Source organism: Anoplolepis gracilipes, chromosome 6 (genome assembly GCF_047496725.1).
Source record: "Anoplolepis gracilipes chromosome 6, ASM4749672v1, whole genome shotgun sequence".
Lineage (NCBI taxonomy): Eukaryota > Metazoa > Arthropoda > Insecta > Hymenoptera > Formicidae > Anoplolepis > Anoplolepis gracilipes.
Window position 1 is genome coordinate 6,806,729 of NC_132975.1, and position 14,792 is coordinate 6,821,520.

The 14,792-nt window shown below is 33.6% G+C and overlaps 3 protein-coding genes across 7 annotated transcripts; 1 reads left to right on the plus strand and 2 right to left on the minus strand.

Annotated features, from left to right (window-relative positions):
- Nucleotides 1-170: 170 nt before the first annotated feature.
- LOC140666625 (CLK4-associating serine/arginine rich protein) lies at nt 171-5,078 on the minus strand. Of its 2 annotated transcripts, XM_072893989.1 has the most exons (14): nt 4,805-5,076; nt 4,457-4,554; nt 4,204-4,379; nt 3,909-4,124; nt 3,639-3,814; nt 3,433-3,506; nt 3,012-3,359; nt 2,494-2,895; nt 2,307-2,411; nt 2,172-2,220; nt 1,532-1,595; nt 1,348-1,453; nt 1,011-1,259; nt 171-765 (listed from the first exon to the last, which is right to left on the minus strand). In XM_072893989.1, the coding sequence occupies exons 1-14, from the start codon at nt 4,934-4,936 to the stop codon at nt 747-749; spliced, it is 2,214 nt and encodes a 737-aa protein (XP_072750090.1). In that variant the 5' UTR covers nt 4,937-5,076; the 3' UTR covers nt 171-746. The 2 variants fall into 2 exon arrangements, with proteins under 2 accessions (XP_072750090.1, XP_072750091.1); XM_072893990.1 differs by lacking the exons at nt 171-765; nt 1,011-1,259 and having other exon boundaries at nt 2,168-2,220; nt 4,805-5,078.
- Nucleotides 5,079-5,830: 752 nt separating this feature from the next.
- Rt (Protein O-mannosyltransferase rt) lies at nt 5,831-11,756 on the plus strand. Of its 4 annotated transcripts, none has more exons than XM_072894186.1 (9): nt 5,835-6,299; nt 6,384-6,665; nt 7,302-7,492; nt 8,074-8,375; nt 8,731-8,905; nt 8,986-10,081; nt 10,275-10,576; nt 10,661-10,843; nt 11,666-11,756. In XM_072894186.1, exons 2-9 carry the CDS (start codon nt 6,552-6,554, stop codon nt 11,727-11,729), a joined length of 2,427 nt encoding a protein of 808 aa, XP_072750287.1. In that variant the 5' UTR covers nt 5,835-6,299; nt 6,384-6,551; the 3' UTR covers nt 11,730-11,756. The 4 variants fall into 4 exon arrangements, with proteins under 4 accessions (XP_072750290.1, XP_072750287.1, XP_072750288.1 ...); XM_072894187.1 differs by having other exon boundaries at nt 5,835-6,213; nt 6,280-6,665; XM_072894188.1 differs by having other exon boundaries at nt 5,835-6,213.
- Nucleotides 11,611-14,689, minus strand: LOC140666709 (uncharacterized). The gene is made up of 5 exons (XM_072894195.1): nt 14,292-14,689; nt 12,977-13,933; nt 12,482-12,838; nt 12,196-12,372; nt 11,611-11,967 (listed from the first exon to the last, which is right to left on the minus strand). The coding sequence occupies exons 2-5, from the start codon at nt 13,880-13,882 to the stop codon at nt 11,803-11,805; spliced, it is 1,605 nt and encodes a 534-aa protein (XP_072750296.1). The 5' UTR covers nt 13,883-13,933; nt 14,292-14,689; the 3' UTR covers nt 11,611-11,802.
- Between the last annotated feature and the right edge of the window lie 103 nt (nt 14,690-14,792).

The following is a 14,792-nucleotide window of genomic DNA, read 5'->3' on the forward strand; positions in this document are numbered from 1 at the left end:
ACACCAAAGCAGTCTTTGGTAGTATAAAATTGTTAATAAGTAACCACTTATACAATAAGGAAATACTATATGTTAATAAGGAAACACTTATGTAAGGTAAAGTAAAATTACTAATTAATAACTAGTAAATAATTATGTAAGTGGTTGTATGAAAAATAATCACTGTCTCCTTCTGAGCAATGGGCGTCTTTATTGTTGAATAATTATCTAACAATAATATACCTATAATAAGAAATAGCAAAGTGCATTCAATCCTAAAATACATTGGTATAACATCATATTTTCCATTAAGGATCCTTATTTGCTGACCCGTCCATTCTTACTTTGTTCATGCGAAATAAAACTTGTAAATATGACATCCTTGTAATAACATTAATTACTTTTATATAGCTTTCACTAGCACGCAGCATAAGAATTCTGCTACTTATTTTTACATTGGCTCTTCTAATAATTCTTATATATGCAAATATTTATAAATTATATAGAAATTTTCTTGCAGTTACTTTTATTATAATATGTATATTATAATATATATCATGAAGCAAATTAAGTCACGCTAATATGACGCATGTTTTATAACAATTACTCTTATTTGATATATTATTTTTATTTTTATATACTTTTCCTTCAAGATATGAATTTTTAAGCAATCAACAATGGCTCAAGGAAGGAATGCAATTATATGCAGCAAATATTTGCAATATTTCAAATTATTTGGATGGAAGATTAACTATACTCTGTTGAACTCAGTAGTCGACTAGGCCTCTGGAATAATGAAAAATATCATAATTAGCAATATACAAACTTTATTATATCCAGACGTACTTGCACCGACGTAATTACATAAATAAATGAATTGATCTATGGTTAATTTTTCTTTCCCTGATTTATGTGATTTATCTATGTGTATAGCTATAATTGATGGAAATATAATTGGCTAATATGTATACATCATTCGCGTATTCTCGGTGCAATTCGATTTTAGTGAAAATCCAGGCAAGACTGTTTACCGACTGCTCCTCGGGCTCAGCGAACGAAGCGGTGAATCTCTGTATTTCCTACGTGATTCAGTTCGACTCCGATCACGATCATCACGTCGATCTCTCTCTCTGTCTCGCTCCCGTTCACGATCGCCGTCCATATCACGCCTCTCACGACGTATATGATGTCTCGGACTACGACTCGGACTCGGTGTACGAGAGACAGAAGAACGAGTATCAGAACTGTGTCCTTCGTAACGATGCCTTCGCTCTCTCTGTCTGTGAGAAGTCAAATAAAATCAATATTACAATTCAAGTGGATGTATCTATATGTGAAAAAAATGAAAAAATACATGGAATTATTTACTTTCTACGAAGTTTCAAAGACATTTCTCGTATCTCATCTTCTCGATCTTGTCTCTGCTGTTCCATCTTCTCAATTCTTAACTGTTCAGCTTTCTTGTCCGCTTTATCTAAAAAGATACATCTTTAGTTTTTTCTATAATGTGTAATATATTAGATTATTGTTTTATTACTCATCATCAACTAACATTGCCTATTTAACAAGGCCTGCATTTTCTTTTTAAGCCGCTCCTGAGGTGTGATTTTCAATGACTGAAAAATTTAAACTCTTAAAAGTCTAATAACTAAGCATTAATATTTTTGGCATAATTTCAGTCTCTCTAATCTACTACATATGTAAATCATTATGTACTGATAATATTATATATTATCAGTTATATAAAACATAACTGTATGAATATGCATAAAAAATTTATTATTTCCTCTATTGAGTGACTAGTGAAATACAAATGCAAGCAAATTAAAAAAAAAAAAAATAATAGTAATGTATACAATAACTGGATTTAAATGTTAAATGTATCAAATGACATATATTTTAAAATAACATTTTGTGCACATTACTTCTTAACAATTCACATAAAAATTTCTTTGTCACTTTAATTAAATATATTAATATGTTCTAAAATATATTAAAAATAAAATATCAAATAAAAGTATAAAATGCACGACGTCAACACGTCAATTATGTAATACAAGAACGAAAATGAGAAGCTTTGTTGAAGCTCCTCGTTTGGATGGTACTTATTTAGAGACAAGTATGTTTTGTCTTTATTCTCTTTATTTCTCTGCGCGTTAAGTGACTAAGAAAGCGTTATGGTTCTTACTGACTTTGTGTCCGACACCAGAATTTGTACTTAACCCTGCTTTTGGCTTGTTCCTGAAATATTTTTAAAAAATTAAAAAGATTTATATACAATAATTTAAAATATATCAGAAATAAAAAATGGTATTCGCGTTACTTACGTGCTTGTATTAATTGGTATTTTCGGTGCCGTCGAATTGGATTTTTCTTCGTTATCAGACAGCTCCAGTTCAAGGCTTGACGATTTTCCGCGTCGACCATAATACCTATAAAAAGAAGAGAGAGAGAAAATAAAGTTTTGTACAGAGTTTACGTTAACGTTCGACGGAATCTGCAAAAAATTTTTACCTTGGCAGTGTTTGCATCTTGGCATCATCGCTGCGCGATCGTTTACAGCTAGACTGACTCCTCGATCTTGATCTAGATCTCGATGGAGATTTTGATCTCGAACGAGACTTGGACCTCGATTTCGAGGGTGAATAGCGTTTCTTTCGATAACTGTCCCTTGAACGGCTTCTGTTACGTGATTTAGACCTCGATCTTGATTTGGACACACTGCTAGGTGACGAGCTTCTCAATTTCTTCAAATGCGAACGAGATCTAGACCTCGAGCGAGAAATTGTATGCGATCGAGATCTACTGACACTTTTGCAGCGCGAGCGTGATTTGCTTCGCGTTCGTGATCGTCTAGAACGACTTCTTGTTCGGGATCTTGTGTACTTTCGAGCTCTTGAACGCGTACCTCTAGATCTAAAATATAAAAATGAATTGAAAACTCAACATATAACAGATTATAAAATACGTTTATTCTATTTTTCAAATTTATTCATGCATTAGTGATTTTCTTTCTCTCTTGTAACACTCACCTAGAACTTATTCTGGATCTACTTCGCTTCTTATCATGTGTCCTATAAGATTTACTCCTACTAATGGAGCGTGAACAACTTCTCGATCTAGATTTGGATATTTTCCTAGTAATAATTCTTTCGTTAAAAGCAGGACTATCAGATCTGCGTCGTCTGAGATATGAATAATTGACTTTTCTCGAATTCGACGAAGACACATGTGATGTACTACCATGGGTCTCTTCTTCCCCACCGAAGCTTGTTATATAAGTAATCTGTCCAGTATTTACAGGTGATGTGGATCGCGATCGCGATTTGGAAGAAGATTTTCTATAAGGATTGTACTCTGGGCTTTCTCTAGCTGCATAACTGAAGAAAGAGAAAGATTTAATTATTATACAATAACGTAAAATCTACTCGAGAACATATAATAAATTATCACCTAGGAGGACTCATAACACGACCTATCATTTTTTTTTCTCTAAATGCTCGCCGTTCTCTACGTGATCGTCGACCCTATTTAAAATAAAAATAAATATGAATCACAAAGTTTTTTTGACAGAATAATATTTCAAATATTAATTATATTATATAATTATTTATTAATATTTGAATTAATATTATTTACTATTTAATAATACTATTTACCGAATACATAGCTTTCTCTTCTTCCTGTTTTCGTACTTGTCTCATGGTTTCAGCTTCTTCAAAATCTTGTGTTAAAAAGCTAAAATAATCAGCACCTAAAAGTCCATATTTTTGAGCTACCAGATTCATTTCATGTGCTTGAGACGGTTCTATTTGAGATACATCCACGCATATATCTAATAAAAAAAGATCATATTTAAAAAATTATTCCTTTCTTCTAATATTGCTTCAAAATACATTAAATGTAGATTAAGATAAAATTAATTATACCTAAATCTATGTCGCTATCTTCATCGTCTCCCTTTTCCTCCGATATCACTGCTTCTCCTGATTTTATCGGTTCGGGTATCGGTTCTTCCGTTTCGTAATTATACCCAATCGCAGCATTATTAGCAGATTTTTTCTTATCCTTTGCAGAATCCAGTTTTGTGGATGAACCAAATTGTTCTTCCAAATGTATTTGATGAAGAAACTTTTCCTCAGTTACTAAACAGAAAGATATCTAGTTAGAGACATGAAAAAACTATTAAAAAATCTTATATAATGGAGAGAACAAGCAACGTACCACCTAGAAATTCATTCTGTACAATTATACGATAGCGTTCATAATTGATATGTCTATCTTCACTTGTCAGAGCAATATCAACATCAATAGTATCAGGTGCTTCTGGTATCCAATCGAGATGTGCCCGTACATCAAAACGATCTATGAGATTGTCATCATTGTTCTGCCATGGCATCCTACCGATAAAAATAAATATTTTTTATTTGATTAACAAGTTAATTATGCTCCAGTGCTTGATTATTGCAATACTCACATGTTTGCAGGACTAGCACCTGCAGCAGCTATTGCTGGATCCAAATATATCTTGCATGGTCTACCGTGCAGTTGAAGAAATTGCGTAGGATCTGATTTCTAAAAGCACAAAAATATATCAATTATACAGTGGTTCCAAGAAAGAGATTTCCTTGTTAATTCAATTTTATATACAAAAAACAAAAGCGAGGAAAAAAGAACATAAAAAAAAATTTTTTGATAGACTAGCCTTCTATATTGAAAGTTGATGTAGAGTAGAAAGATATTCTCCGTAAAAATAACTTAATACCAATTTTTATTATGTTACGCGAAGCAACTTGTTACATATTGTGTCTTTCGCGATCCTTACAATTTTCTCATAGTAATCCCGTCTACGCTCCGCTCTACGACGATAATCGACCAGCATCCCACGGATCTTTTTTTCTTGCTTGCGTGCCTCGTGCCACATTCTACCGCCGGTCTTCTTCACGGAGAAGCTCATGTTCCAGCAGGATTAATTTCGCGCGGCTAACTTGACGTGAATGTCATTCGACCCCCCCGTGATTGTCAAAAAATTGAAGTGCTAATAATTGACACGCTTTCTTATCCCGCGAGGTGGACATATTGCTTTGCAGAAAACTGCACTAGCGATCTCTCTCGGAATCGACTAGAATTGTTATATCTATGCATGCCCCATATTTTTCTTGAGACACTTTTTCCACGCGGTATGTCATCGTAAAACCACGGATTGGTTTGTGTCCGGGTAAATATGTATTATAACGGCAACCTTTCCGTTTTTTTTGTAACTTTTATATTTTGTTTATTTTGGCCTCTAAATAAAATTCTGAGAAGGAAAATCGTCGCTCATATTTCGTTTATTTTTAATTAATTTTTAAAATTTCTCGATATCGGTAAGTAAGAAAATGATAAAAAAATGATAATTTATGAATGCATTCATAAATTATCATTTTTTTATCATTTTCTTACTTACCGATATCGAGAAATTTTAAAAATTAATTAAAAATAAACGAAATATGAGCGACGATTTTCCTCCTCAAAATTTCTCGATATCGGTAAGTAAGAAAATGATAAAAAAATGATAATTTATGAATGCATTCATAAATTATCATTTTTTTATCATTTTCTTACTTACCGATATCGAGAAATTTTAAAAATTAATTAAAAATAAACGAAATATGAGCGACGATTTTCCTTCTCAGAATTTTATTTAGAGGCCAAAATAAACAAAATATAAAAGTTACAAGAAAAACGGAGAGGTTACCGTTATAATACATATTTACCAATTAATTTCTGTCGGCTAGTTTCATATAAGTATATATATAGAAAAACATAGAGCATAGGTATGGCGCCTCTCAGATTTTTCTCTGGAAATACGTATACATACTTATGTGAAAATGCATTCGTATTGCAGTAAATGGCTCAATTGTTATAAATTTAAATATATATACAATAATTATCACGCACGTTTACTAAGAATGTTAACTATGACGAGAAAACGAGTATTGATGAAAAAGAGAATAAATAAATCAAGAACAGATCAAAGTGTCGATGATAAAAAAACAAAAACTTCAAGAATAAAATCATATCATCCTAGAGAAGAACAAATGTTGCGAAACTTGCGATGAGATTGCCGGGGGATGCGCAGAACCATCGCCGAATAGGATCCTCAGAGACGGTACCGTTATGTCAAACTCGTGTACTAACCTAAACCCACTCCCACTCGTACGTACAGCAATTTTTTGACAGACGAATCCTCGTGTAAGTGTCAATCAATTTGTTAAAATTGGACTTAAATCATATTTAATTGCTTCGTCTCGATAGCAGACTCGCCGGAAGAACTTCTCGTGAGTCTCTGAACGGGAAGGGACGTAAAGAGATCTAATATGGTCCAGTATCTAGCTCTGCGTTGATGTGTATCGTGTTGCCAGATCCTGTGGCAGGAAGTGTCTTTCATGTGAAATTCGTGGAACGAGAATTCGAGAGCGAATGCAGGACATCGTAGACAGGATCGTCGACCTAGAATTTTCATCTTCCTCTTCTTGAAAGAATCAGATAAGTACGTGCTCTGTCTCATTCTCTCCGATATATTTTCTGCGATGATGGAAGTCCGGCGCAGAAAAACGAGACTGCAGGTCGATACTAAATACGGCACACACGTGGAAAACAACGTCAATACGACAATAAGTGAATCGAGAAATCAAAGGGATGAGGTGAGTCGCAATATTCGAAATCTGACGACTTTGCAGCAAGAAACTCATAGAATATAGTTATGTGAGGAAAAAATTATGTACACACAAGAATACAGGAAGATATCTTTGCGGTATTTTTTGTATCTGACGGGTTAAAAATGTGCGCCTGTGAATCTGCAAATTCTTAACTTCAATGTAAAGATTGAAATCAGTTTGCGTGTCAACATTTTATTTTCCAACTTGTAAATTTTTTTAAAAGTTTCAGAATTTCAAATATTATATATTACAGAATATGTAATAATTGCTTATTGCTTTGATAAAAAATATTAAAAACCGATTTTGATTAATGCAAATCCAAAAATACAATTAAACATATTTTTTAATTGATTTTAAATTCACCTAAAAAGACATAATTAAAAGTACGATAGAGAATACAACATCTCATTAAATTTTATATTTGAAATTTTTCATATTTTTACATGATGAAAATGGAATTTTTGTTATAAATATAATATGAGCAACAAAAGAGTTCTATCAAAATTACATCTCTTGTTTATATATTATCACTGCTTTGATTATTAATTATTTTCTTCAAAATTATTTATCAGATTTGATTACCATATATATGTTTATTAATATTTGTTACTTTATTGACAGGAATTAGACAATCCAAAAGAAAGTAACAAAGCAAATACATCAAATTCTATTGAATCAAAGCAAGTTACATCGAATGATGCAGTTCGTGCTCGGATCAAGATCAGCTTGGAGATCGATCTAATAGCGACAATTTTATTAATTGCAGGCATCCTAACTCGTTTTTATCATCTCGAGGAGCCACGTAATATAGTGTAAGTATTTACTTGCGATTTTTCAAGAAATAACATAGTGCTAATAAGCACTTTACAAATTGATGTCATATCCATATGAAGATATCAACATTTTGCTGATACCACGAGATTTTTCTTATTTTCGATAACTTAACAATCATAAATTAATAAAAATGTGAAATAATTATATAATTGATAAAGATTTTAGTAAATTTTGATAAATTCTAGTTAATAAATAATCAATGAGAAGGCAATATTAACTTAAAATTAGGTTGAATGCAACTGACTGTTAAAATCTTTAATTAAATGTTATAATATGTAATTAATAACTCTTTCAAAAATTAAGTAAACTTAATTACAAAATAAATCACAAGACTATAGTTTTCAGAAAATTTCAATGAATAATTCATTTTTATAAATATGTTGTATATCAATACATTAATTATTGTATTATCACAGTTAGTTATATTTCTTTTTTAAAACCCAAATTATTAGAAATTTAAAATAATGAATTGAAAAATTGGTTATGACTTGAAGTACACTTTAAATTATTAGTTTCCCATTTTCTCAATTATTAATTGATTTATCATAATTATTTACAGATTCGACGAGCTGCATTATGGCAAGTACGTCGGCTTATATATGAAGAGAACGTTCTTTTTCGATTCTCATCCGCCTCTAGGAAAGCAATTAGTTTCCGCAGCGGCATACTTGGCTGGATTCGACGGACAATTCAAGTTCGACAGAATCGGAAGTTCTTACATCGACGCGGTTCCTTTATACGCTTTACGTCTGGTACCAGCAATATGTGGTAGTCTCCTGATTCCCATAGGATATCATCTCATTCTAGAGCTAGGTTTGAAGCAGTGGGCTGCGACAATTGGCGGAATTCTACTATTACTCGGTAATTTTATCTTGAGTGACGGAAAGTGCATTGTACAAGAGATTGCGACATATTTTGTTTATTTCCTTATCTTTATTTCTATTTTCTTAATTGAAAAAATGTTAATATGGTAAATAATGTAAAAATGTAATGATTCACATGATTCTAATCAAGTTTAAAGATAAATTTTACTGAGTTGTGATTCAAAGATGACAAATATTGCAAAGTATTATACTCTGCGTGTATAATGTAATTTACATATATGTTATTTAATATTTTAAGACAAATCGTTGTTCCGTGATATCTAACATAATTCTACAATGTATGGTGTTCTAGATTGAAATATTTTACGCTAATATACTTATTGATATTTTAGACAATGCATTGTTGACACAGTCTAGATTTATTTTGATGGAAAGTATTTTGATGCAATTCTCTTTGCTTGGTTTGTTGTGCATCGTAAAATTTCGAAAAATTATGGACCGACCGACATCTATGGCCTGGTGGATTTGGCTGATATTAGGCATCGCGAACTTGACATGTGCTATGTGGTACGATCTTATTCTTTATCACTTCCCGCATCCACACTCATTTTCGATCAAGTTTGTCTAATCAAAACTTTTCTGTGTAGTGTCAAGTATGTTGGATTTTACTCGATGATTCTCGCGCTCTTTTTGATCGCCCGCGATTATTGGTCCCTACTCCCAAAGAAGACTCTGTCGAGTGCAATGTTGTGGATCCATCTTCTGATAAGGCTCGTTGTATTGATCACTGTTATTGTCACTGTATATCTGAGCATATTCTATGTACATTTGGCAATACTTTCGAAAGCAGGGCCGCACGACTCCGTCATGACAAGTGCGTTTCAAGCAAGTTTAGAAGGAGGACTCGCCAGTATCACGAAGGGTCAACCTCTGGAAGTCACACATGGTTCACAGATCACTCTCCGACATACGTACGGCAGAGCTTGCTGGCTACACAGTCACAACCATGTGTATCCGTTACGTTACCCTGATGGTCGTGGCAGCTCTCATCAGCAGCAGGTCACTTGTTATTCATTTAAGGACGTTAACAACTGGTGGATTGTCAAAAGACCCGATAGAAACGATCTGGTGGTGACGAAGCCCAGCGAGCCTATCCGGCACGGGGACGTGATTCAACTAGTACACGGAATCACGAGTAGAGCGTTGAATTCGCACGACGTCGCGGCGCCGATGACCCCGCAGAGTCAAGAGGTGTCGTGCTACATCGATTATAATGTGTCGATGCCGTCGCAAAATCTCTGGCGGGTGGAGATCACGAACAGAGATCACTCCGGCGACGCATGGCACGCGATCCAGAGCCAGGTACGGTTGATACACGTGCACGCAAACGGAGCAGAGTTTGCGTTAAAGTTCAGCGGCAGACAACTGCCCGATTGGGGTTTCAATCAACATGAGGTGGTAGCGGACCGGCTGATAGATCAGACCAATTCTATCTGGAACGTCGAGGAGCATCGTTATACCAGGAGCGAGGATCAGAAGCAACGAGAACGGGAGCTGATTAGCGCGGAGATGATACCATTACAGGCAACCGCATTAAGCTTCTGGGAGAAATTTGCAGAGCTGCAGATAAAAATGTTATTTGGTGGTCAGGAAAGTCAGAACAGTCACATGTATTCCAGCGGACCACTCGAATGGCCATTGATGTCCCGAGGAATCGCATACTGGGTGTCCAACGATAGCAATGTAAGTCGAAAAATGGTACACTTGATAATGTATTTTAATTACGTTCAACTTGTATTTTGTTATGTCTCTTAGTTGTTTTTTATCTTTCTTATTTCAGTATTTCAATTAATTGTTTACCACAAAATAAATTCACTGACTTTTTTAACTTTTTATAAACTAAGTTTAAATTGCGTTGATTTTACATGATTTTTAGGCACAAGTACATCTTTTGGGAAACATCGCGATTTGGTATTCCGGCACGATCTCAGTAATCGTGTATTCGGGGCTACTAATATTTTATTTGATGAGAAGAAGAAGAAAATGCTTTGATATTACCGAGAAAGAGTGGGAAAAGTTCGTTAACAACGCTTACATATTGTTGGCTGGATATTTTTTTCATTTCTTGCCTTTTATATTTGTCGAACGAACTTTATTTTTGCATCATTACTTACCAGCTTTTATTTTTAAAATTTTATTAACAGCAGCCACAATTGATCATCTGTATTATTTAATTGGGTATGTTTTTCTAATTTAATAGAACAACATTAAATATAATTTGATCTCATGAAATAAATATTAATTATCTATTTTCTATTTCAGTACTCATCGACCATGGAACATTTCATTATATATTCTAACATGTGGTACCATTGCTTGGATACTGTTTGTCATTTATGTGTTTAAGAAATTCATTGTATTTAGTTATGGAACATCAGCTCTCAGTGCTAAGGATGTGATAAAATTGAGATGGAAAGATACCTGGGATTTTATTGTACATAAAACGTAAGAGTATCGGGTTAGATTTAAAAATTACAAAATTTATATTTCTAGCATAAGACAGAGATATATAATTTATATTTCTATCATAAGATATATATATATCTTGATAGAATTATAAATTATATAAATAAAAATAAAAATATATATATATATATATATACACATATAATATTTTTAATTAGAATGTTATGTTTGAAATGTGTGATATTTCACGAAACGAACATTTATACGTACAAATTAATGTATGTTTTTTATAGCGATTTAACAGATATTGTTTTTAATATGCATATATATATATAAATAACAAAGAATTTTTAACGGAACTATAAGTGCCACAGATAGACTAAATGACATAATATTTTGCTAAAGTAAACAGTTAAAGATGAAAATTTTTATAGACTGATTATCTATTTTGTAAGATTTTGTACGTTTTATTTTTATTGGTTTAATTTTTTATATATTATAAATATATTTAAAAAAATTATATAAGTATAAAATAAAGTATGTAAATTATATTTTATAATAGATAATTTAATATAAATTTTTTTAACAATATAAGTAGAGGTATAGATAAATTTAAATAAATTATTTTTTATAAATATCAGATTAAGATCGAGAAAAAATTAATAATGGAATACAAGAAAAATAAAACACTTAGTAATACATGTGCAAGATTTAATAAAAGCATTTAAAATACAGATTTTTCTTTTTATATCATAAAACTCGATATTCGTGCTGTATAAGTTAAAAGGGTTTTTATATAGAATAAATTATATCTTTATACTTAGAATCGATTATATTTGTACAATTTTTCAAAATTTACAGTGAAAGAATTTATTTTAAAAAAGAAGAAAATGTCACAACAATGCAATGCACAACAAAAGAGTAGATTCTTTTTCTTTTCATAAGTCCAAAAGTATGTATGCAATTCTTTTTTCTATCATCTAACATGATTGAAGACGCTAATGATATGTGAAAACTATAGATCGAATAAGACCGTCACGAATCGCATGTGCACTATTACCAACTCCGAATGAGAAAAACACAGAATCACAGGACATGTTTTGGGCACAAATTGCTACTGGATACCATCCAGCCTTATTAAATACCACACCAACTCGATAAACCTGTTGGTAACAAAGTAATTTTTTTCACGATATAAATAATTGAATACATTCTATAATACAATCTATAAACAATTAAATGTTTAACAATCGAAAATCTTTGGCATTTCAGAATGAAAATATTATTTTAAATATTATTTCAGAATAAAAATATTACTTAAGTTTTTGCAAAACATTACAATAGATATTAATCACATAATAGAAAAGCAATTATATTTCAGTTGTACAAACCTTGTGCTTTTGAATATAAACTGGTCGATTGAAAGTAATTTCTACCAGGGTACCGAAATTCGCTTTAGTAGTGAAATGTGTGTACGTCAATCGCGTGCCATCGCAGTCGAGAAGATGTGCGTACAGGATTTCGGTGTAAGACGTATCACCATGTATAGCGTGAGTAAAACTGCTCGTCTAATAAACGAATTGAGTTGTGTATGTGAACAGTAATTACTATTACTAGTCTAGGGGGCTTTTGGCCTCCGGTATTAGATGGATGTAATAACTAATTTCTCTAGCTTACCGCAGCAATTTGTGTGGGAACTTGTACACCCACTACACAAATATTTTTATCCACACTGAACGTCACAGAACAGTCCAGTACATTTGTATTCAAACAATCTGTCTGTTGAACTATCGATCTGAGACAGTAAAATTTTGGTCCCTCGCGTACGACCACTCCCGAAGAATTTGGTAAATTTCCAGAATCTTTATTCATGCCTTGTTCATGTCTCCCTCCGAATATCGGTGAAGTTTCCCGTAATGAACTACTAGACTCCCTATCATTTAGAAAGCCGGGAATAGTACGCATAGGAATATTTAATTGACCGCATGGGTTAAAAAATGGTCTTGTTTTATCTTCTTCTAAAAGAGAAAACACCTAAAAGAAAAAAAAATAAATTAGTAAAGTACAAAAATGTTACAATATATATACGCTTTTTCACTTTAATACATCTAATTTATATTTTCTTTTAGTAAAATATTCTTTAGCAACTATCTGGAGATCTTTGTAACTTACTTTAGGAAGTCCCGCAGTAGCACTATAATCAAAGCTTACAGTCCTTACTGGTTTTGCTCTGCTATTCGAATTAGTACAGAAACCTTCGGGCATAGGTGTTTTGTTATCGGTACGTAATATATTCATTAATATATCATAAGCTTCATCTTTTGTGAGCAGAAGAGACATGCCAGGACCCTCTGCAAACTCTTGTGGAGTCAAACTCAAAAATCTTATTTTTGAGAGAGCATTTCCAATAACAGATTTCAAAGATTTTCCATTGGTTGGATCAAGGGATTTCCTTGAACATTCTGCCTTGGCCCATTGTTCCACTCCAGTAAATAATTCTACCTCTGAACTGATCTGTAGATCATCTTGTTCCAAGACCTTGAGAAGAGTTCCCAACTCTACATCTTCCCAACTAGATTCCTTTAATACTTCGTCCGTCCTTGTGCGTATAATCTGTAGACACTTGTCCATCAATACAGGTTCTTCAAATAGTTGAGCAAACTCATATGCCCTGCATGCCTTCTTCGGCGAGAGATCTGACCAGAGATACTTTGTGCATTCCTCTACTAAACATGGCAGCATGTACTTCTTGGCACAATAACATAATTCACAGGCCAATTCAAAAGATCCTAGCTCTACCTTATCTGTATATATATACTCCAATAAAGCCTTAAACGCTTCAGGCTGAACATCCTTTATCGGTATTGGATCATTCTTCTCTGCCATGCCACCAAAAAACATAGCCTCAAAGACTGGACTAGACATTGCCAGAAACAATTTGTGTCCCTTGAGAGTTTGTTGTTGAGGCTCTTGCCCGACGATAAACTTGCAATCGGACCATTGTCCTGTCTCTAGCAAATACTGACCACGCTCTGAGAGTTTTTGTTTGCTGGTCTGCCAGTCACAGAGCAGGCTCATCTTTACGATACAGTGTGTTTGCTTGTATGTGTGTGAACAGAGGACTTTTCACTGCAAAATAAATGAATAGAGTGATGAGAGTAGATTATGATGACAAATAAAATGAACTCGCATGTCATCTTGCTTTATCTTATCTGCCAGATGGACGTATAAAGATTTGTACACTTAAGGTATGTAACTGTCACTGTCAATGCAGCATGAAATATTTTTAAGTAAGTTTTAAATATCGACAGCAGTCTGGTTCTGTAATATATGAATATGTATCATTCTATTTGACACACTCGTGTAAGAATATATAATATTACGTTGACGTGACATTACGTGTAGCATACATAGACCTTTATACGGATGGCGACAAAGATGCGATCCGCGTAGATGACGCACGCGACGTATGTACATATATACTCACCTATTTTTGAACGACACACAAGTTATCGCTATAAATACCGCAAGACGCACGCCGTGGCCAAAAAGAATAATCCACGTGAGATAGAAAGAGAACAGCCGTGTCCGTCGTGAATACGTCAAATACACGAGAAAAATCAACCACCTATCTTAGATCATCTGGACAGTACGTTTTCGATGACACTTTATACTTTCGCGCTCACACACGAAATCTGACGATTCAACAAACGAATCCCTCTTTATCGTCGTCGTCGTCGTCGTCGCCGTCGTCGTCGTCGTCGTCGTCGCCGTCGTCGTCGTCGTCGTCGTCGTCGTCGTTGTTGTTGTTATTATTATTATTATTGTTATGTTTTCTTCCAGCTCCGATGCGCGCAACTGTCATCCGGACGCTCACGGAACGCTACGCCATCTTAGACTGACTGACGACCACTGACGACGACGCCCCCTTCCCACCTCCCCCCTCCCTCCCTCCCTCTCTGTCCACGCTTCTTTCAAGGCTCAACCT

Excerpts from the sequence above, each read along its gene's own strand:
- LOC140666625 (XM_072893989.1), bottom strand. The coding sequence starts at position 4,936 with ATGAGCTTCTCCGTGAAGAAGACCGGCGGTAGAATGTGGCACGAGGCA. Across the intron at positions 4,380-4,456 it reads GGTGCTAGTCCTGCAAACAT|GATGCCATGGCAGAACAATG; the intron begins GTGAGTATTGCA and ends TTTTATCGGTAG. Across the intron at positions 1,260-1,347 it reads TCTTTGAAACTTCGTAGAAA|ACAGAGAGAGCGAAGGCATC; the intron begins GTAAATAATTCC and ends GACTTCTCACAG.
- Rt (XM_072894186.1), top strand. The coding sequence starts at position 6,552 with ATGATGGAAGTCCGGCGCAGAAAAACGAGACTGCAGGTCGATACTAAA. Across the intron at positions 10,577-10,660 it reads CATCTGTATTATTTAATTGG|TACTCATCGACCATGGAACA; the intron begins GTATGTTTTTCT and ends TTTCTATTTCAG. Across the intron at positions 10,844-11,665 it reads GATTTTATTGTACATAAAAC|TGAAAGAATTTATTTTAAAA; the intron begins GTAAGAGTATCG and ends CAAAATTTACAG.
- LOC140666709 (XM_072894195.1), bottom strand. The coding sequence starts at position 13,882 with ATGAGCCTGCTCTGTGACTGGCAGACCAGCAAACAAAAACTCTCAGAG. Across the intron at positions 12,839-12,976 it reads CTACTGCGGGACTTCCTAAA|GTGTTTTCTCTTTTAGAAGA; the intron begins GTAAGTTACAAA and ends TTTTTCTTTTAG. Across the intron at positions 12,373-12,481 it reads TTCCCACACAAATTGCTGCG|ACGAGCAGTTTTACTCACGC; the intron begins GTAAGCTAGAGA and ends TTCGTTTATTAG.